Source organism: Panthera pardus, unplaced genomic scaffold, assembly GCF_024362965.1.
Source record: "Panthera pardus isolate Hobbes unplaced genomic scaffold, ASM2436296v1 HiC_scaffold_17, whole genome shotgun sequence".
NCBI lineage: Eukaryota > Metazoa > Chordata > Mammalia > Carnivora > Felidae > Panthera > Panthera pardus.
In genome coordinates this window covers 83711860-83735049 of record NW_026526732.1, presented here as the reverse complement: position 1 = coordinate 83735049, position 23190 = coordinate 83711860, and the positions used below count along the sequence as shown (strand labels likewise).

Here is a 23190-nt window from a genome sequence, read left to right as displayed (position 1 = left end):
CTCCCTCTGCCTCTCCCTCAAGCACAAGCTCTTTTTCTCTCTCAAAGAAAAAAATAAATGTAAGCTTAAGCAACTGCCTAGGTAGCATAATTCTTTACAAACTCAAAAACAGACGCTCACAAATCTGAGAAAATATACATGCTGCCACCTGTTAAACTTACTAAAAACAATGTTAATCCCTTGTACAAAGTATTCTAATAAAAATAATCAGATATTATTATCTATGTATGTGCTATTTTTAAAATTTTGAACAATTTCCCACTGTAGACCTCATTAGAAGCTATAATCCCTTCCCACTTTTCATGTGAGTTTCTTAAAAACAAGAGTCATAGCTTCACATATAAATTATAGAAAATGAAAAAAATAAATTATAGAAAATGAATTTTTTTAATGGTTATTTGGGAGACAGAGAGAGAGAGAGAGAAACACAGTGCAAGCAAGGGAGGGAGGGCAGAGAAGCAGGGAGACAGAGAATCTGAAACAGGTTCCAGGCTCTGAGCTGTCAGCAGAACCCTACGCGGGGCTGGATCTCACAAACAGTGAGATCATGACCTGAGCCAAAGTCGGACGCTTAACTGAGCGAGCCACCCAGGCGTCCCCAGAAGATGAATTTCTTATAACACTTTAAAATTTAAAGAGTTAGAATAAGTGTTTCAGGATGTTCTGTGTTTCCCCTGAACACAGGAAAGCCTGAATAAATAAACAAGCACTCATGTGTTGGATTTTGTGGGGTTTTACCATTAGTTTTAAAACCCAGTCTACCTCTGGTATCTTCTCCCTATCGCTTGTCAGTATGCACTCAATCAGATATTAGAAAAATAATTTTAACATAAGATTCACCAAACTTGAGGAGAAAATACACTATGAAAATAAAAATCAATACATATATCTCAGCTAGATATTAATTTGGTGCTTTTGCCCTGGTTAGAACTGCCTCGGCCCCTCAGCCCCTCTCCCAGCACAGACTAAAAAGGTAGTTAAATCAGTGCAGAGCCAACATCAAGAATCAAACCCACATCTAGCCAGTGAGAAAAGATGGAATTCCTTTGTGCCTCAAATTCATGTGGTATTGGGACTCAGCTGGGTCAGTGACAAGGTACTGAGCCTGTCTTCAATCTCCTGATACAGAGGCTCTTCATTAAGGAGCATCAGAAACCCAAATGAATCAAAAAATTAATCAAAATAAATTTGTAGGACTGGAAGGTTCGGAAGCTCCTGCTAAAGAGTAAGCATTTCCAGGAGGGGAGGGAGAGTATCTGGTAATAAAACTAGCTTAAGAACCACAAGACCTAGAGTCTTAGTCTTATTCTGTTACTAATTAGCTGAGTCTGTTTCCTTCTACATAAAGTGAAGAGAATTAAACTGGATGATCTCAGTGGTCTCTTCTAACATTAAAAATGTAGGTACAGGGCATTACCGGTCAATGACATGGCTTGAAACCTCTTGAATGCAATACTTTCATTTATTGTCGTTTCCTTCTAATATTGGTCCCCAGGAAGTGTTTAACTCAGATGTTTGGCTCCGCAGAAAATTTTTTTATTACTATCTCTCTCCTTCAATTGATGTTGGTTCTTTCAAACCTACATTTACATTGTTTTCTTTGCGATTTAGAATGATGTTACTGAATTCGTAAAAGTGCAAAAGGAAATTTTTACATTTAGGAAATTTTAAAAACTAAATGTAAAAATTTCCATTAAGGGATTTTCCTTTTTGCGTTAAACATGTTATTGGGTAAAATATGGTATAGGAAAGTGATTAAATCAAAATCATGTGGGTTGTTAAAGATTATTTGGTTGTTTGGGGTCTCCTAGGATACCTAGTTGTTTTTCCACCAACCCACACATCCTCTACATTCCTAATAAAGCCTTTGGAATCTGCTGAGCTTTTTAAGGCTCTCAACATTCTCTATGACTTCACCATATCATTAAAAATCTAAAGTTATTTAGCATAATTTAATAGTATTAGCAAGATGTGTGTCCGTATCCAAGGATATAAACTTGTTTGTTGTGACAACCGCCTAAACACTCCAAAAGGCCACTCAAAGAAAAAAACATACCAGGTCAAATTTTCAGTAGTTTTATTGAAAAATGCCTCTTTTGTTTCAGAAATAAATAATATAAGGCAGTGAAATTCACAATCTGCAGTTAAAATATAAAAGCAGCAATTCTATGTTCATAGTCTTGCAAACATTTTCCAACTGCTTTTGATAACTAAGAAACATTATGTTCTGAAAAAAAAAGTTCATACTAAATATACAACACAAACATGCAATTCCGTCTCGGCAGAATAATCTGCAATTTGGCATAAATGTTAGTGTGTCTAAAACAAGGAGGTTTAAGGCAATATGGAACTGTATCCAGTTGATACAATAATTTCAGCTACATGGCTTAAGGTTTGTGGTTGTTAAAGGAGATGTATAAGAGCATTCTATGCCCTAATGTAGAACAGAAGATAGAAGAGGAAGATAAATAATTGCAATGGAGTTGTTTTTTCCCTCCGTTTTGGTTTGAGGAGGGGAATTACTTGAATCGTGGTGTAATTGAATTGCAAAAAAAGTTTTGTAAAAGATGAACTGCCTTCTCGAAATATACAGTAGTCCTGGGGTTCCAGGAGTTACTGCTTAACCTAAGAGTTTCACTGAGGCTGCCCTTTGTGCTAACTAAAGGCACAAGGCACGTTCTCTTCTTGCACCTTTGGGGCAAAGTATTTTGCAAGCATTTCAAGGGCAAAGGCAAAAATGTCTACAAGACTGCGTGCAGCGAGCTAGGTTTCCTGCAGAAACAAGGTTCTCTACAATCAGAAAGCGTACTCTTGGATGAAGCAACGCCGGAAGACACATCGCAGATAAGACGTACACCTCTCTGTCTGACCTGTAAATGAAAATCCCAACACCTCCCCCCAGCGTGGCTGCGCTGTGCGCGGTTTCAGGTTCACTGCCCAGGGCCGCGGGGCAGGGCGCGCCGCCAGCGCGCGTGGGGAGGATCCTCGTCGCCAGGCTCGTCGGCGCCGTAGTCCTCGTACTCGTCCGCCGTCCGCTCGGGCTCCACCGGCACGATGAAGGGCTCCCGCTCGGGCAGGTAGGCCCCGCCCTCGGGCACGTACGGCTCTGTCCGATTCAACATTACAGTTATGGCATGATTTGGAAGGCACACACACAGCAAAAGCTAAATCATCACCCGAGGTGATGGCAATCCAGTCTTATCTCATAGCTATAAATAGAGAAGTTACAATGTCCTGATTACGTCCATTTGCTGAGAGAATTTGCTGATGATCAAATAATGAAATGGCACTTTTTTTTTTTTAACCTTCAAGGATCCAGCGGTAAATACAATCATTGCACAAATACCTGGGAAGGGTCAGAGGCTGGGCCAAATAACTGTAAACGCAGAAACCTAGGTAGGATTTTCGCAACTGTGCAGGAGTTCAAACTCCTCAATTCAAAGAACAATTTGGAAAGATGAGGAGATAAGGGAAGGTTTTATTGGCTCCTAGAAACTGAACGCTGGAGGTGAGAATCAACTATCACCAGGTAATATACAGTACATGACATTTTCTGTGGCTGTCTCTCCCACAGACTGAGTTACAGTCGGTGGGTGAGGAACACCAGTGACGACAGTTAAACAGGAAGAAGAAAAAGTGGCTATAAAACTTTGGTTTGAAAATTGCAATTACAAAACCCAAATGAGAGTACATGTACAAAAAATAATAATAGTAAGACACATGCCCTGAATCAGACACATCGCTAACAAGCAAGAGATGAGGAGATTCCATTCGGTGTTATTCCGGCATAGAGCAAGCAGCAGGCTTGGATGCAGAAGCTTATTGTAGAATTGTTAAGTGATTTTAGTGGACAGGATCACATACAAATCATTTACAAGCCACAATTAGTTTATTATTTACATAAGACATTTCCCTTTAACCAGGTTAATTGTTTTTCTCCAAATGGCATAATCTCCGCTGGTTAGTAGTTTTATTATGCGCCTCTTTCACAACTGAGGCTCCTCATGGTTGTGTGTTTGAACTTTTTTTTTTTAATAATACTTTTCTATATTATTACTGAAATGCATCAGGCTTATAAACTAACACCACTGCTTTTATCTCATTCAAGTTAGTATAAAGAGTCTCCACCCTCCTTTATGATGTCCACCCGGTTCTTTAACCATATATCTGTGGTGAAATTTCCATACAGACTCATTTCCTAATAAGCACGTGCGCAAACATCTCAGAAACAGGATTTTCATGTATTCAAACTGTAAGCAGCACTGGCGACTTAGAAAATTTGTTAGCCGGAACCTGAAACAGGTCAAAGATGATAGTTTTTAAAAGTTGAATTACTATGCAAAAAATATATATACACATCCATCTAAGTATGTAATGGTTAAAATATATATATATATATATCCATATATTTCCAGTTATTCACACATACCATAAGGCAGAGGTAATTAAAATTTATTTTATAAAAAATTAAATTATAATTTTGTGAATGAGCTGCATGAGAAATTTATATTAAAATTACTACTTTTGGTCATATATAAGTATGCACATAAATATATAGATATATAGATATTTAGATATCAACTACTCATGCACTATTTGCTAGTAGCCAACCATATCAAACAGCAGTATCATTTTTAAAACTTGCAAGATGCTCGAGGGTGCGCTGATGAAAAGGTCACCTCTGACCACAGCATGAGTTTCTTATTCCCAGATCAGCATATCTCCCTTGTCTCCACACTCCCCAAAATCAGGCGTAAGACACCTGGCCTCTGTAATTGTCAGACACTAGATATGCACTACCAACTCTTTAAAAGAAAAAAATTAAGTCCCAGATTTTAGGAACATTAATTCTATGGACAGGATGAGACAGTGTATTATTTTCAGTTGTCTGCACCATGTCAGCAAAAAGTTTGCCTCAACATCAGATTCCCAAAACAATTTTTTAGTATGTATTCTTGATATTCTATAATTATATTCACAAATCTCTCTTCTCAATCTTTAGGTTTAAAAAAAAAAAAAAAAGTCATGTTATAGCATTCTTTGAACTCCCAGAAGAAGTAAGGAGAGATTTATGATGTGATTGGGCAAATGTAGAAATATAGGAAGGAAGAGCAAATAACCATTTGACCCCTAACAGTGAAGTCATGTTTTATGCTTTGAGAGAGAACAACATTACTGCATAATCAAAACACACAACTGAAAGAGTTTATATCTTCAAAAAATCCTCAAATCAACCTTCCTTCAATCCTAGGGAACTTCATTTCCATAAAGGTTCTAAATTCAGGTGAATTTGGGTTCCTACAATGGCAACAACATACCTGGATAGCCTTGCCCATTGTATGGGATGCTGGCACACTGGGATGAATCACAGTATCCAGGAGGACCTGGGGGGCCTCGGATACCTGAGTTTCCAGGACGACCTGGGGGGCCAGGAGGACCTCTTGAACCTGTGGACCCTGGTGGACCCGTTCTGGATTCTCCTTGTGGACCTAGTATGGGGTTAAAACAGAGATTTCCCCTCTTGTCAAATACATCTCCTGAGGCAGTCCACAATTCTTCCACACCACCACTGCCTCAAGACTACATGATGCACTAGTGTATGGTAAGAAAATATTTCCTTAAGAAATCACCAGTATGAACCAAAGTGTGAAACTTTCTTACCAGTGATCCATCAAGAATTAATGACAGAAATACAACTACTTTAACGATTGTATCCAAAGAAAACTGACTTACCAAGAATTAAGCCAAACTAAAGATCCCAGTGAGTTCCCTGGATGGTTCCCACTCTTACAGAGATAAAACTATCTGAAGGAAATGGTTATATTAGCCGTGTTAGACTGCCAGGAGAACATGGGAGTGCCTGCCCCACACCTCCAGACTATGTAAAGTAATGTTATTTCTGGATCAAGTTGTACGTATTTATGGTTAACACAAATGTAAAGATTTAACCACTAGGGCTGACCTTGGTTACAGGGTCTCATGGACCTTATAACGAAGAAAAACAAGAAGTCATTTTCAATCTAGTAAATGAAATGCATAAAACAATTGGACAACTATTCTTTCTTTCTAAAACATCAATAAAGAAACTGTGAATGAAATCTTGTAATGTGTCAGGATTTTTAGTGAGAATATGTTTTCTCAGCCGCTAGCAACATCTTGAAGAATACTAGAAGAAACAGGAAATAACACCATCCTTAAAGGCTATGTGGCCAAACAAAACAAATGGGAATTCCATAAAAAAGAAAACAGTAACCCTCTGTGTCATTAAAACCCATACCCTCATATATTAAAGTTACAGTGAGTGCTTAATATAACACATTCAAACATTTTTTTTTTTGAACAAAGAGAACATAAAAATGAGCAGGTTTATACAGGTTGAACTTCTTGCTAAAATATATTCACAATGACAGGCCTGCCTGAAGCTAACAGGATGAGATTGTGAATCTCTTAGGGTTGTATACTCTCAGTATTTATGCTGTTTACTTATTTGATTTACTACCAAACGTACCTGGGGGGCCAGGCAGCCCTCGAGGTCCCGGAGATCCAATACCCCTTTCACCCTTCTCTCCCGGCAAACCTAAGGGAGGACAGAAAGAGAACAGGGAGAAAATTATCTGGAAACATGTAGTTTTCATCTTAACTGATAATACTTAATTCAAGTAATTCACTTCTTTTAGTGAAAGCAGAAACTAATTTTTCACAGAAGTTCACTCTTTAAGCCAAATTCTTTCTAGACATTTGGGTAATTCCAGATTCATGGCCAAGAAACAAATCTGGCTACAAGTCAGGGGGAAAATTATTTGAAGAAAACAAACATGTCTATTATATATTTTTTTTAGAAATAGTAATTAAGAACAGGAATCTTGACTACATAGTTACAACTCATTCAGACACATCTTAAAGGTAGCTCTTTAATAGCTCTATTGCATAGCATCCAAACCGTTAGAATTATAGAAGTATCTAAATTTTCCCCAGAATATTAACTGCTGCTTTGACAAAAGGGAACACCCAGCATCCCGAAACATCTGGAATTAAATAATTCTATTTTTCTTCTTTTCCTTCAATGACACTTATCTACCATGAAATTAAAGCCAAACAAACACGTAAGACCAGTGCCAAGCCCTGAACAAAGGAACTAAAAGAATTTGGATCTAAAACTGTAAGGCTGCTTAAGTACATTCTAAGTACATTCAATGTACATTAAGCACATTGCTAGTCACAATAATTAATATTTTAGCATTTGAGTTTGCCAAAATAGTTTTTCCCATCAACAATAACAACAAACAATCAGAACACAGCATTATCTTTACTGAGATCTCCTGACAAAATCCTCCCATGTTCTAAGATACGGATCTCTATGGCCTGCGGCTGCCTAAAGAAAATAACGGGTTCGTGGACACACAGTTTTTCTGGGGCTGTCCAAACAAGAATAATTAAAGCAGTTTGCCAAGTTCAGCCTTCCACGTGTTTTTCAACCTGACCCAGATCCCCTACTTGCAAATTCCTTTCTTTAGCCCTGTACATCGGCCAGAGATGCCCACCTCGTTCACCCGGGGGCCCCTGCATCCCTGGTGTGCCAGGGAAGCCTGGTCGCCCCCCAGGTCCCGGTTCTCCTCTGGCTCCTGCACTGCCAGGAGGGCCTGGGGGACCCGGTGGGCCTGGTTGGTTGCGATTGGAGTGATAATCATTTGGAATCTGATTCAGCATCTGATTGAATCTGCTCATCTGACCTACAAACAGAAATAAGACTTGTTAGTAAGAAACGCAGTAGGGAAGGGATGAGATGGTGAAACTCTTCTCTTAGTGTCTAGTGAAATCCATCTCTATTCCTCCCCCTCCAGGACACATTCTAATTAGAAGCCTAAAAATAAAATAAAACACTCCAGTCATCTAGGACAAAATGATTCCTGATAAACATGTGTCTCCACAAAAATACTGACCAGTAAGTCACAGCATTACTATAAACGTAAAAGAATGGTAAAAGTTTGATATGGCTCTGATATAAAGCCCTGTGGTTTGCCAGATGATGTCATTCAAAAGAGAACCTTTCTTGAATTAAGCAATTTTTTGTGTGCATGTACCTAGAATGATAATCAGGCTTTCGTGTAAATTGGAATCGCGTATAGGATACATTGAAAAATACAGATCTCTGGGCCTCATCTCCAAAGACAATAATTCACTATGTTTAGGGTGTGGCCCAGGAACACTCATTGTTAATGAGCAATATAGGTGATTTATGCAGGTTTCCCTCAGGATCACACTTCAAGAAACACTGTTAAGAATTCTGAAATAGCAAACCCTGAGTTTAAAGCCATGCTGTTTGTAGGCACTGAGCTTTATTACTTAATAGGCTTCATAAAATAAGAAGAAAGAGTCTGTGAAAAATAAGGAGGCAATAAAAAGGTCACCACCAATATGTACTTTCTATGATCAAATTAATCTTGATGGGCCCCCTTCCTTAAAGTCATAGAATAATTTAAAGTTTATAACTTTAAAAATCCAGTGTTTGCTGCTTCTACATGTATCCTGATGAAGATCAGTAAAAATCCTAACAAGGAAATTGAAAAGCCCTTTCAAAATATGATTCTGTATCAGACTAAGTATAGGATACAGGCTATTATTTTACTTTGGGTTCTTGTCTTATCTTAATGACAGTCATTAACATATGACTAGTTTTAACCGACCAGATACAAAACCAAGAATGTATAAAAATAAGAGATCATCACAATGAAATAGAAATATATATCTTAGAAACTCTGTGACTCAAACTCTGCATTTTCCTGCAACAAATTTAAAAAGCATTCATACATTAAAAATAAAAGAAATTTTACCACTTATCAATTGTTCACAGACTTGTCTTGCAACTGCTCGCATCATGTTCTGGGAAGCAATGTCTCCCTTGTTGATCAAATCAATGAGAATCATTAGCATATTATTTCTATAGTTTCAGACTTCAATGTTTAACACACAAAATAAAACAGTAAATCAGATTTTAAGAAATACATACTCTATCGCCCTTCTCTCCTTTCAATCCAGATGGACCCTGAAATACAGGAATTTTGTAGATTAGAAACTGACAAACATGATCTAAAATGATTCACGAACAGACATGATGATGAAAGAGAGCAAGGTCTGCTTTCTAACAGATTAGCAAAATGACACTTCATATTTATATCCATCTTACTTGCATTTTGCTTGTCTGTAAAAAGGAATCTTTCTGTCCTTGTCTCTCATAGAAGCACGTATCCTCCAAATTAGTGCTGAGATGTGAATTTTATGATTACACATTTAGAAATTATGTAGTCTGCATGCATTTATGATGCCATTCGCAATATAAGCCTGGAACTAAAATAGAGATGAGAAATTGCCCTTGGTACCATTACTCTTTCCTTTACATCACCATGGCTGGGTAGCTCAGATTGTTTCTGTAGATTGTCCATGAGGTTAATCTTGGTTCAGTTCTAGTAAGAACCAGTGGGAATTGAGTCAATTTCCTAACTAAATATATATCTCTAACTTCTTGCAATTATTTTGTGTGTGTGTGTGTGTGCACTGAGTATAAAAGGAACCATGTGTCTCTCTTACTAAAGGGGTCCCGCATCTAAAAGCAGCCACAGAATATTTGTCCCTACTCTGTCAAGCCTCTCACTGGCCATGAGAGGATCTTGAAAAAAGTTTTCTATAGTGCCAGAGGGTTTTATTTTTCCATAATGTGTTTCTAGGCTGCCAATTGCTATCATGAAAGGAACATTAAACCATTGACAAACCCACTGCTCACGTAATGTCCCAAACCGAACCACCTCTTACAGTCCCTAAGAATTTTGCCTAAAGAACTCCAATATCTTCCTCACTGCTCTTCCTGTTTTCCCATTCTTCCTCTCTAGAGTCTATTTTCCACACAGAAGCCAGAGTGATATCTTTAAAAGGAAAATAAGATTAGGTCACTCTTTTAGCTCTAAGCGCCCATCATACTTAGCACGAAATAAGAATTACATATCTTGGGCTAGATGGTCCACACAATCACCTTGTCCAGCTCTCTGGTCTTGCCTGCTACTCTTCTTCCCCTCAACTCCCTTCAGTTCAGGTACACAGGCCTCTCTGTGGTTCCTTTCATATGCCAGACTCATTCTTCAATCATTCTTCACTTGAGGCTTTTGTTCATACCTGGATCTTCTTCCCACAGATTTTCAAACAGCTCTCCCTCCATCCACTCCAGTGTCACCTCCTACGACAGGCTCCCTGACCACTATATCTAAAATAGCCACCTTCTCACTATCACAATTACTCCCTTGGCCCTCACTCTGCTTCTTTTTCTTCACATCACTCAACACTGCTAGAAACTATATTGTTTATGTACACGTTTTGGTCTATATCCCCCACTAGAATCCCCATGAGGGCCAGGACTTTGTCTTGTTTACTGTTGTATCCCCAGACCCCAGAACACAAGAACATGTACTAGCACATTTAGTCACTAAACAAAAAGGTTTTGAGTCAATGATAAAAAATATTCCACAGAAGTTCCTTGAAACATCCGCCCTACAACATCATGTGTTACAAGTCAGCGAGAAGATACCAACTGCTTACAAGAGCTAATGATATAAGCCAACAGCCAAGCTCTCTGCTAAGACCTTTCTATACCCATCTGCTAGTTTTAGTTTTAGAAATTAAAGGTAAGTTAGAAAAGAGAAGAAAAGGAGGAACAATTTTCTACTTTAGAAGGATGAGGAAAATAAAGGGGAAAAAGAAGGTAGGGAAGGTCCAAAAAATGTTACCAAACGATAAGAAGAAACTGGAGTTTGGTTCTCCCTTTGCCAAAACTCTACACTCCCTTTGCCAAAATTCTACACTCTTACAGAAACGCTACTGTTACTTAGTTTGGAGCCTTCTGTAAATTGCAAGGAATTTCTGTTTTGTTTTGTTTTACATTTACTGCTACTTTGAGATTGTTCCTGGTGTGTGTGGTTTTTTTTAATTTACTGCCACTGTGAGATTGTTCTAGTATATATGATTTGTAGAAATCATCTTTATTGCCAGTATCTAGAGATCACATTTCAAGTAAAGGAAGCAGAAATTTCTTTTAGGTTTCTAGTTCCAGCCATCAATTACATCTGGTATATTCTTATGTAAGACTCCATTTCAGTAATACTCAAATGAAATAGAATTGTGAATGGGTAGAAAAGTTCCATGTGCTTTTAACTGCTCTTGTGAAGTTCCTGCTATGATTCACTGAGGAAAAGAGAGTAATAAATTCATGTGCTAGGGTATACACAGATTGTAAAATATATCAGGGGTCCTTTCATCTTAATGCTGCTTGCTTAATTTTATGTAAACGTAGAAGGCAGGCCGTGTCACATAAAGATTCTACCCTAAGTTTCTTTGACATTAGACAGTTTTTAAACTTGGGTTTATATAATTTGGACAATACATAAAAAAAGAGTTCCGTCCCGAGAACAGCCCTGATAGATTAGTGTCATTGCTAACAGTTGGACTTACTTATCTTGGAGATAAATTTTTATGTTTTAAAATTCATTTCAGACAAATAAACTGCTTAAAATAAATTCACACTTCACACATACAAATAAGAAAAAGGTTGTAAAGAAGAATATGATGCTCAATGTTCATTAAAAATACTTCTGGATTGGCAATTTTAGAACTTCAAATTCAGTTTTGGAGGTACCAACGTGGAAATGCCAGATATGCATAATGCCATTATTTTAACCAGGCCATCTGACCAAAAGGAAGTTAAACTGTATGTGAATTGCAGCAGGACAGTATAAAAAAGTAAAATAGCAGAGCAGAGAAATCCTTTTAATCCTAGGACTACTGTCTAGCAGATGAAAGAGAAATGACCAAATGCATGGCCGGCTGACACTCATCAAGGGTTACCATCTATAAACTACAAATGAAGGCACCACGCACCATCATGTATTTTTCTATCTTAAGCAGCATACCGCTCCTAAATAAAAGAATCATTCTGCTGACCCAGCTTTGAGTGTTTATACAGTGCAGAAATATGTGTCTTGGCTCAAAATCCCATTCTCCTTTTAAAGAAACCCTATGACCACAGTTTTTCATCCCAGAATATTATAACTCAGAGAGAAAAACTTTAGAACTGGTACCAAGTTAAATCCATGGGTTTCGCATAGTTTCAACAAATGCTTCAAACGCATTACAGAAGAGATAACATAAATACGCCAAAGCCTTGGCAACATCCTCATTATTTATGGCCACAGAGAAATGACTCCAGACATGCAATCTGTCCACTTACTGGTCTGCCATGGTCTCCAGGTTTTCCTGGTTTCCCACTAGGTCCTGTGACTCCTGGAGAGCCTGGGCTTCCCTGAAATACACAGGCGGAGAAAGGGAATGATGCGATGAAAGAAAAAGCCCATCTAAAGTAAACTAACAAATGTGGCCAGCTCTAAAAGCCTGTAACAGAAACAGCATACAATAGAGAGAGTAAAACCAAATTTTAAGATAGCACGAAAGAAAAAATTTTGAAAATTCTCAATATTTATGGTGTGTATAGTTCTAAAATATATTTTAAGACCACTTGAAAAATATATAGATACATATAATCAGTTTCACAATTCATAGACTGCGATTCTCATAAATTGGTTACAAAATGAATTTGCAGAAAGCAATCCCTATTTTTTTAGTTCATTTCTATTACAAAACCGGGAAACCCCTCAAAAGACAGTAGTGAAAACTTTGGTTGGGGAAGAAATTAAGAAAGTAGCTGTGTCTATGCTAAATCAGGTACCACCGTGGCACAGTCTTCCCTTGTTGCTGGGAGTCTTGGTCTCAGCCTAGAAATTCACTATTTCGTTGGTGCCTTCTCTAAACTTCCACTTTTTTCTGTCATCTCAGCACCCTTCACCTCCTCCAAACCATAGCTTTTAACACAGTTTCAAAAGTCTTAGCCATATTTTAGTAGAATATATATAATATCTACTAACCAATACTTTATGTTCTAAAGCCTAAAATTTCCTTAAAATTGATCATCAAATTCTGTAAAACAAATAATCCTTTACTTCATCAATTATGCAAATATTAAGCTCTGTAATAAGTATTTAAAATACAAGTTTACTATACATTTAAACTCTCCTTTACCTGAGAACATATATAATGTTGAATGTTCATTAAACATCAATAATTAACATTTTTTAACATATGCCCTCATGTCTTCATATCCTGCCATAAGACATGAAGATCATCCATCACTTCAGACAAGTTAATTATGATGTCACCTGGATGCAGGCATATAGATGCCACTCTCAAAATCACTGGCTTTGGTGTTTTCCCCAAAAGATCTTAATTAGAAGATCTAGGGTAAATTTACTTCCTCAGAATGACTGATAGTGTTCAATAATAAATGCCCTTAAAACTGAAATGTCACACACCATAGCTTATCAAAATTTTAGAATAGGAAGTAACCAGTAAGGTCTTAAAACCCCACCACTCGATGTGGGGCTGGAAGGAACTGGGGCACTAGCCAACTAGTGGTCAAGTCACTTAGGAGTATTTTTCTATTTTTCAAATGTAACTTGATTAAACAGACTCTGTATTTTAACACATCTGTTTTCTCCAGCCCATTTTGATTTAGGAAAATAAAACAAACAGCTCCCTTGACAGTGCACCCCATAGTACAGATAGAATGTGCCTCAAAAGCCAGGTTACTGGGTTTTTCCCTAGCAAATGGGGGTAGGGATTTTGGGGTGGGGAGACAATAATGTAACCCATTCAGTTCTTACCGGTGGCCCAGGGGGTCCCCTGGGTCCCATTGCACCATCTTTTCCAGTAAAGCCCTATTGTAAACATAAAATTAATTATGAATTAGTGAAATAATGACCAAGTGAAAAGGAAAGATGCTAAAGAGACTGGTAAGAGTGAAGGGTGAAGTATTTAACCCAGCTGCAAGTAATCTTTCAGTACAAAAACAAATATACCCCCAAAATGCTTCCCAATTTAAGCTATGCCTTTGCTGATCATTTTAAGAGTCAAACTAGTCTTCTCCAAAGAAGGAGACTCCTTTCATAAAGATGCTAACTTTTGCTTTTGTGAGACTGTAAGGAAGCCTAAAGGAAGACTAACCTCTCTACTGAAAAAGTCAGTGTCGACAAACTGGTCCAGAAAGAATCAAAGTGGGATGAAAAGAAATGTTGCTGAGAAGAGCAACATAAAAGCTGAAGGAGAGGCCAACCACCTGATTCAAAACTGTCCTGTTTCCTAAGCAATGGCCAGCCAGTTAGGGAAGGACTTCCCATGTCCCCACTGCTGGTGAACTTCTCTCCCCCACCCCAGAAAAGAGTGAAGTTGTCTTGACTGCCTTCCACGCGAAAGAAAGGAAATCCTCAGTCTTCAGCTAATTTTTTAGTGGTTTGCTGCTCCTCATCTTGCATGAAAGACCAGATCCGCACAAGTGTCAGGTTGACTGGGAAGAGAGATGTGCCCCAGGAGCACCGCGCGTTGCTGCGCAGGCTTGCTCGTTGGCTCTCACGACCTGCCTCCATGCGGTGCCAAATGACCTCTGCCTCGCATGAGTCACTCTGCTACCCAGTTAGCATTCATCCCAACAGAGAGATCCCTGAAATTCAGCAGAGGATTTCTGAGTCAGGTCTTTTTTATAGCTCTTGCATTCCTCTGTCAAAGGAGATTTTTCTCTCATTTTCTGCAGGGAGTAAGAGTGATAATTTCATCCATATTCTTGGATTCTAACAAAAATCAAGAGCCTTTGGATAACTGCCTGGTCTAAGTATCCATGCTTCCATTGGTTTTATAACAGAGGAAGTTTAAATTATTTCCTTAAAATTGTGTTAGAAATATTCCACCACCACTACTCTCCGATTTTTTTCTCCAGAAACTTATACAGATAAAGATTTCAGAATGTTTTCTGGGAGCCCCAGGTCTGCTTCACAAAAAACAGACTCCAAGTTCACCTGATGTAACATCAACATTGCTTCTGAGAGCCACTTAAGAAACAAAAATGCTCTGGTGGTATTGCTTAGACAGTTTGAATTGCACGTCTTCCATCTAAATTTCTCCAGCGTCTAAGACACTCTTTTGTTTATTTGTTTAGGTGAGTATTATATTTCTGAATAATTCTCCTTCCTAAGAACTTCCTGATCAACCATTTTCTCTTTTTTCCCCCAGCTTTACTGAAGTATAATTGACAAATAAAAGTTGTACATATTTACGATGTACCTGTTTTGATATGCGTATACATGGTGAAATGATTACCGCAACCAAGATAATTGACATACACATCACCTCACATAGTTCTCATTTTTTGAGTGTGGTGAGAACATTTAAAGATCTACTCTATTTGCAAATTTCAGGTACACTATATAGTATTATTAACTATAGTCACCATGCTGTACATTAGATCTCCAAAGATCATTCATCCTGCATAACAACTCCAACATAGCCTTTTTGTAGCCTTTTTCCAACATCTCTCCATATCCCCCTCGCCCCTTACCCTTGGCAACCACCATTCTACTAGTTGCCTCCATGAGTTCAACTTTTTTTAGATCCCATACATAAGTGAGATCATGCAGTATTTACCTTTCTGTGTTTGGCTTATTTCACTTACACTAAGGTCCCCCAGGTTCAAGTTTCATCCGTGTTGTTGCAAATGACAGGATTTCCTTCTTTCTTAAGGCTGAGCATTTTATACATATAAAGTGTCCATCTACGAACACTTAGATCTGATCAACCATTTTCTTTTAGAAGAGACATATATCTAAGTTGGGGTGAAGAAGAGCTTATCCTAATGTCCTCAGGTCTAACTGAGCCATCTGCATAACTTTGTGATAAATTTTATTTTTTTTTCTCCATTCTCAAAGTGGCAGTGACTTTCAAAGCTGCTTTCCTCTAGGTGAGGTTGGATGAGAAGACCTATGGTTGTTTTCATAGGTGCACATGTATTAGATACCTATTCATGTGGTTCTTTTGTTTCTCTCTAGTGGTCCCCAAAGCTGTGCCTCATTTTGAAAATCATCTATGCTGAAGACAACCCATGTATCCAATTCCTACCAACTCCATCTTGGTAACAAGTATTCCTTTCTCACTGTGGTCTTTGGGCTTGCTCTTCTGACCTTTCTTCTCTTCTCTTCCAACACAGAATTCAGGTTTCTTTTCCTTTCTTCCTTTCTTCCTTCCTTCCTTCCTTCCTTCCTTCCTTCCTTCCTTCCTTCCTTCCTTTTCTTTCTTTCCAGCCCAGATGCCTATACCAAAGTCTATCTAACTTTCCAAAGTTTATGTTCTATCAGCTGTGCGCCCTGTTTTCAGCGTTAGTGGTAGGGAACTAGGGAGTAGGTAGGTGAACAAGGCTGAGCGTAAAGAGGGGAATGATTTCCTGAGAAGCTTCCTCACTCTCAAGCTGGGAGATCTGGGTGGCCTCACCACAAAGTTGGAGTCACAGATTGGAGTTTGAAAGTGAAAAAGCAAAAAAGCATAGAATCTTCCCACTCCCTCATTTTTCTTGAAACAGTGATGGTGTCAATGGCTACCTGTCCCCAGTTCAGGAAAAGCCTTTTGATGGGACATCCCTGGCAACCCACCATGTCTGCACGAAGCCCACGCTGGGTGGCCATGATGGGCCCAACAAGGCTTTCGTAACAACAGCACCAAGTGAGTCAGTCCATCATCACTTCTTGATTGCAGTGTCTTTGGTTTTGCTTTCTAATTGAATAGACTGACTTGTCACCTCTGCAATCTCACTATTGTCCTTTATTGTAAAATAATTCTTCATTAATAGGCAACAATGTGATATCATTGCCAACATCATCATAGCCTGCCTGAGGAAACTTACTCTATCTCCTGGAGGTCCCATTGGTCCCGGTGGGCCAGGTAATCCTGGGGTTCCCTACACAAAAGAAAACAAAGAAGTGAAATGCTATAATATACTTCCTATATGGGAAAACATACTTTTTGTTCTTCAAAATGCTTGAAAAAAATTCAGGGGACTCTGAAAAGAAGCAGAAAACCAGGACCAAGCCCAGTGCCAGCCATATAGTGGATGATCATCAGTATGCCCACACTTGAATTGAACAGCACAAATTTGACAACTAAGACTAGGGTATGAAATGGAAATAATGCGATGCACATAGCCTGGCTTCTGCTTTGCTGCCTCCTCTGGGTTCACCTTTTGAGGCACTACAAGGGCAACTTTTCAAACAGCACCTGACAAGTAAAAAAAGAGGTAGCTTCAAGAACAACTCACGGTCCGGCCGGGAAGTCCTGGCTCTCCAGCATCACCTTTCATCCCCTGGCGACCCTACAGCAGCAATGGGAAAACAGTCCTCAGGCATTTTACAGAGATGAAGTGAAAAGGGGAGACAGGAGTCACTTCTGAAATCTCCATCACTTCATAAATACAATGTAAACACATTTGGAAGGTAGACAAATAAATCATTTTTCGGATTGATGCTCACTTTTTAAGCTATAAATGCTGTGTTCTGATTTCCATTTGTAATATTAAAGGATAATTTTATATAATTATGGGACAATATACCTACTTTAAATGAACATAGTTTAACATAAGGTATTTTCATAGGAATAAAATTTGAAGGGAGAAAAACTATTTTTTATTTAATATATTTAATTAGTTGCTAATTTTAATAGATATTCAATGAAGTGTTATAATTTTGGTCTTTATAACTACATGCTAGAAAACACTTGTCATAAAGGCAAAGTAGAATTAATTAAAACTGAAATATTTAATTTAATAATAGTAGTAAGAAAGGTAAAAGCCCCAAAAGTCCCTTTTGGACACAAGAAGCTAAAAGTAGATTCAGGCAACCCTTTTGAGTGAGAAAGCCCTATCCCTCCACATGTCTCATTTCCAGCTTTATCTGGTATCAATTATTTTTCCTCTAAGTGCCAAGAAAATGTATCTGTCCTATATTAAGGCATCTTAAAAGGGAGTTTAGACTTGAATTTAAAACTATACAGTTATCATATTCTTATTCATATGCTGTATTCTTTTGTTTATTTTAAGGTATAGAAAAAAATGTTAGTAGCTAAATAAAATATGAGTCTTAAAAGGTAAAAACACCTTTTATAACTTCAGATGAGCTTTTGGAACAAAAGGTAAACATTTCATTAAAAAGTTTTTTAAGGTGCGCCTGGGTGGCTCAGTCGGTTGAGCGTCCGACTTCAGCCCGGGTCACGATCTCATGGTCCGTGAGTTCGAGCCCCGCGTCGGGCTCTGGGCTGATGGCTCAGAGCCTGGAGCCTGCTTCCGATTCTGTCTCCCTCTCTCTCTGCCCCTCCTCCGTTCATGCTCTGTCTCTCTCTGTCTCAAAAATAAATAAACGTTAAAAAAAAAATTTTAAAAAAAATGTTTTTTAAAGAAGTAGTGACCTAGATAGACAATGCAAGCTTGCCTTGAGGTCATAAATATTAGCAAAGGGTTGCCACACACTGAAAGTAATTTCAAAGCCTTCAGGATGTTGAAGTATATATGCATTACTTATTCATTTTTAAAGGTCAAATTAGTAGCAATAATTTTATCTACACATTTAAATATTATTACATGCACTATTTGCATATCTAAAATCATAATCATAGGAAGTTATCTCAATGGCCGACCTTGTTGAGTTCTCAGGAAACATTTGAGTTTGGCAAAATACAGTAAAAAATATTCTAGTTCAACTTAATGTTAATCTACCATCCTCACTGAAATACAGAAAGCCTTTGTGCTTACTTGTTCTCCTGGAATGGAGAGTCCGTTGGGTCCCTGGGGGCCTGGGGGACCCTGGGGGCCTGGAGGACCTGTATCTCCACGAGGGCCAGGGGGCCCCTAAAGCATACAAGAGAGAAACAATCACAAAGTCACATAATGACCTTCCAGTGCTAACATCCAATCAGAAGTCTGTCGGTGTGTCTTAAGACATCAGTCATATAATGTTTGCAAACATTTTCGAAATCTACACACCTATAAAAGCATTTATTAATGCCATTCCTTTCTTCCCTTTACTATTCATTAAAGAACAATTCAAGTGCAATAAATTCATAAGAGCACTTATATTTCCAAAAGTCCCATTAGAAGCAGATTTTTGCAAAAGAGGTAAAACACACTGGATATGATATATTCATAAATTTATACTCAAGAATTCATATGAGATCAAACCTTGAATTTCAGTGGATTTTCTTAGTTTAGGCTGGTCCTGCTTTCTCTTAGACTTGGCCTTATTTCTGGAACTAATGTGTATATAAAACAAGCAAGGAAAGAACAGATATCCACTAAGAAGATGCTCTATGCTGGAGCTTCTTTGCAACATGCCCAGGTAGAAAAGGTACAAACTCGGAGTCAGGGAACTGGGTTATCATCCCAGCCTCACCCTTTCCTAACTGGGTTAGCTTATCATTAGTAATATCACGACTAAAAGCACACATCATCTTCATAATATATTGCCCTAATAAGCTTGAGTTATCTTATGGAAGACAAGTATGGACCTGGTAGAAAAGGGCCGGTGACCCCCCACTGAACATATACATGGCTGCTCAGCTCTTTCTCTGAGACAGGGTGAAAAAAAGAGCCGCAGAACTTCTCCCAACTCCCTCCAGCTTTCTGGTGGGGCTCTGCCCCCCTGTGGGTCTCCCAATGATTGGATTACCTGCTCTATTTCTCCATGTTGTAGCAGAACCCTTAGGTTCTTCTGCAGATTTCCTAAGTGTAATTCCTATAGCAGTGAGATGCCTTGGACATTTCTTTCTCTGGCTAGTCTAATCCATCATCTTGACATCCAGAGACGAGACTGAGGTAATTATATTACCTAAGGCACACTAAACTTGAACTAACTTGCTCAAGGTCACATATCCCCTTAGTGGAAATTTTAACAATCAGACTTCAACATATACACGAAAACTTAAATGCACCATAAAATATACTTACAACTGCCCCACTGATACCTCTTTCACCTCTGGGACCTTTAGCACCAGGTCCTCCCTAAAATACATAGTAAGAACACATTTTAGGGTAAATATAAGGAAAGTAGGGAGAAGCTGATATACAGAAATTACTTCAAGAAGCAGCATTCTCCAGGCAATTGATACTCTTATGGTTACTTACAAATATTGAAGTGAATTTAACATATCATACAAATACGTGGGGAAAGAGAATTTCATAACTTTGTACATTTTAAGTGTCTCACTTTTACATTCTGAACTTTTCTTAATCGTTAGCAAATTTTGAAATTTATTTGAAAATTTGAAGCTTACTAGAAAAAAAAAGCATTACTTAAATACAGCAAGGAGAAGATTCTGTTTGGAGTTACATGAGTGCACATTCTTCAGTGAAAATAATATGCAAAGAGAAGAATATCTTGAATCTTTCAGAATCTCAGAACATGTAGTTTAGTAACTGGAAATCAGAGTTCACTGAACAAAGAGGAAATAAATATGATAATGACATCCAATAATGCTACCTTATTAAAAAATCCTTACTTCTCAAAAACATCTACGTTAGATCAGGATATAGTTTTATGATTACAGATATAAATCAGGTAAGTCACTGTTAATAAAAAAAATAAATTAATAAATGGTCAATAATTCCAGTGACATTTTATTCTGTATGAGAGAAGCTGGTTTGTAATTAACCTAAAATCAATCTACACTATTTGCTCTGACCTAAGTACAATAAAATTTGTTGTTCTGAGAATCTCTGAGTGATTCCTACGTTAATTAACCATTTTCTTAAAAGACACCACTAAAGCTTAGAGGTATCACTTCCATTCCACAAAACCAGCCCAGGTCACATGCTGGATTAACTGAATCAAGGGGTTCCACATTGATTAGTGAAATCTATCACTGTAATCTTCAGTGTTGTGCCCCTCCCCCACAAATAGACCTGGTCATAGACTTTTTTACCCAAGTTATTCCAAACCCCAATACTTTCACCCAGAGTTTATGGTATCATCACATATGTAAATTTCCCTACTTATTGTCATGATGTATCTGCTACATAAGGTATACATATCCTAGGTTCCAAACAAGGTGTTCAGCCTCTCATCCATGGCTCCATAGCATACATACAAGAAGCTTTTGGGAAATGTTAAGAAATTTTCAAAATCATGGGATTACAGATGGAAACCCAGATTCTCATCTCTAAGGGGATAGCTCTTGAATACTAGCCAATCATTCATTCCTGCATGACTAGACAAAATGTGTTCAATGTGTTCAAACTTTCTTCTTGATTTATTCCATTTCAGATCTCGAAACATACCACAAAAAAATGGCCTGTCCCAGAAAAGACAGATGGCTGGAAGCATTTTATGCACTGCATACTGGCAAAAAGATGATCACTCCAAAGATTTAAGAGGAAGGCTAGAAGGACTATTGCAGTTTCCTTACCGCAGGGCCTGGTGGACCTGGAGGTCCAACACTGTCCTGTGTACATGTACAAGCATTGGGAAGAGCAGGGCATTTTGCTTCATCTCTCTGAAATTTTGAAAAAGAATATTCACCTATGAATTGAAAGTGAAATGTCTTCCAATCCTCCACCCCCATTTGTCTTACATACACAAGGAAATCCGGTTCTCAAGTTGAAGAAATAATTTGTATTTATCAGTAAAAATAGTCTTATGTTGAATCTTGCTTTGGTCTTTTATGTCTTTACGTTTTACTTTAGGAAAACTTATATAATGAAGAAATGCTTATAAAACCACCACACAGTCCACAGGTAATTTAATGTGGTTTTCTCTAATCCAGTATTAGAGAAATGCTGAGTATCTCAGATATCAATGCCCATTTTGTTCAGAGTAAGATCTAAAATCCTTTCCATGGCCTAGAAGGCCTTACACATTCTGCAAACCAGCGTCACCTTGCCCATCTCATTGCCTTCCACTGCCCTTCCCATTCACTTTACTCCAGCCCCACTGATCTACTCAATATTTCTCAGATATTTAGGGCACTTTGTGGTCTTAGGACCTTTGCATGTGCAGTCTCCCCTGATTGGAATGCAGTCCCCGTCATCCACATTGTACACTCCCTTACTTCACCAGGTCTCTGCTTAAACCTCACCTCATCACTGAGGGCTGATAGTGCTCACCTGACTCTCTATCCCTTCACCATGATTTGTTTTTTCACCATAAGACTTTCTACTTTGTAATGTAGCATGTATCTACTTGTTAATTCTTTCTCTCTCCTTTCCTTCCACTAGAATATTCACTTTCACTGCTGTAATCCACGCACATAAAATTGTGCCTGGCTTATAATAAATAGGTGCTCAATAAGCATTTGTGGAATAAATAACACACGTTGATCCTGTGGATGTATGTAGCTCACTGCTTGCCAAAAGCATCCACTCCATCATCATATTCAACTTTGTAGCCACAATGAGGGAAAACCATCATCTCATAAAGTAATATGGTTATGTCTACCCTAAGCCTTAGATGTCCACAAAGGTGATATTTTTTATTCTGTAAAATGCTGATATTTTACAAGCAATAGGAGGGCTTTGTAATTAGTAGATATATCAAACACCCTGATCCAGCGGACTTTTCTAACTACGCATAACCACTCTGGCTGTTAGGGAGAATTTCAGATGTGGTCTTGTGTATTCCTGGATTTTAAAAGAGGAGGTCACTGGCCTCAGCTGTGGTAGCTGATGAGCATGCACATCGTGCACATCCCTTGGCTCCGTCTTGGAGATTCAGTTGCTGAGTGCTACTTCCTCTCCCAGACCATCTGCATCCGCATCCCTTATTCCAGGAGGGCTTTTAAGACCACGACAACAGTTCCATTCCATCTTACTTACCCTAGAGGGAATATCACAGCATCTGTCTCTACTGGTCCACACCGGACTGCATACAATATCAAAACTCTGGATTTGGAACTGCAAACAACCAACAGAAACATCAGCTAAAGATGCGTGAAAAACATTTCATATTAACAACTCCACATTTTAACCTTTTCCAATTTCTCACAAAGACTCTCTCAAGAGTGCAAACCCTTGAGGGCAATGTGATCCTTACTTCATACGGGAAGAACATAAAAACCTATGCCTAAGAGAAGGAGATGTTAAAACAAAATGCATATGTGAAATTCCCACATCTGATTCACTTCCCCGGCTAAAATAAAATGCTTGATTGAGTTTTGTTTTTTTTAAGAAAACATTAATTTCTTTAATTAAGAATTAGGAATGTATTTAATTAAGAATTGGAAGACTACATCCATTTAAATCAA

The 23190-nt window shown here is 38.2% G+C and overlaps 1 protein-coding gene across 5 annotated transcripts in view; it reads right to left on the bottom strand.

The window, feature by feature from the left end:
• Nucleotides 1-2815: 2815 nt before the first annotated feature.
• The window catches only part of COL12A1 (collagen type XII alpha 1 chain), a 115617-nt gene continuing 95242 nt past the window's right edge, over nucleotides 2816-23190 (bottom strand). For 4 of the 5 annotated variants that reach the window (XM_019442672.2, XM_019442673.2, XM_053904717.1 and 1 more), the window contains 14 exons: nucleotides 22763-22840; nucleotides 21358-21444; nucleotides 19901-19954; nucleotides 18710-18805; nucleotides 17225-17278; nucleotides 16814-16867; nucleotides 13755-13808; nucleotides 12269-12340; nucleotides 9008-9043; nucleotides 8832-8898; nucleotides 7542-7730; nucleotides 6509-6577; nucleotides 5319-5489; nucleotides 2816-3106 (listed from right to left, as the gene is read on the bottom strand). In XM_019442672.2, coding sequence (XP_019298217.2) covers nucleotides 2931-3106; nucleotides 5319-5489; nucleotides 6509-6577; nucleotides 7542-7730; nucleotides 8832-8898; nucleotides 9008-9043; nucleotides 12269-12340; nucleotides 13755-13808; nucleotides 16814-16867; nucleotides 17225-17278; nucleotides 18710-18805; nucleotides 19901-19954; nucleotides 21358-21444; nucleotides 22763-22840 — 1257 coding nt within the window. In that variant the 3' untranslated portion in view covers nucleotides 2816-2930. Of the gene's footprint in view, nucleotides 3107-3237; nucleotides 4294-5318; nucleotides 5490-6508; nucleotides 6578-7541; nucleotides 7731-8831; nucleotides 8899-9007; nucleotides 9044-12268; nucleotides 12341-13754; nucleotides 13809-16813; nucleotides 16868-17224; nucleotides 17279-18709; nucleotides 18806-19900; nucleotides 19955-21357; nucleotides 21445-22762; nucleotides 22841-23190 lie in introns of those variants that run through there. The other variant, XM_053904718.1, reaches the window with a different exon arrangement.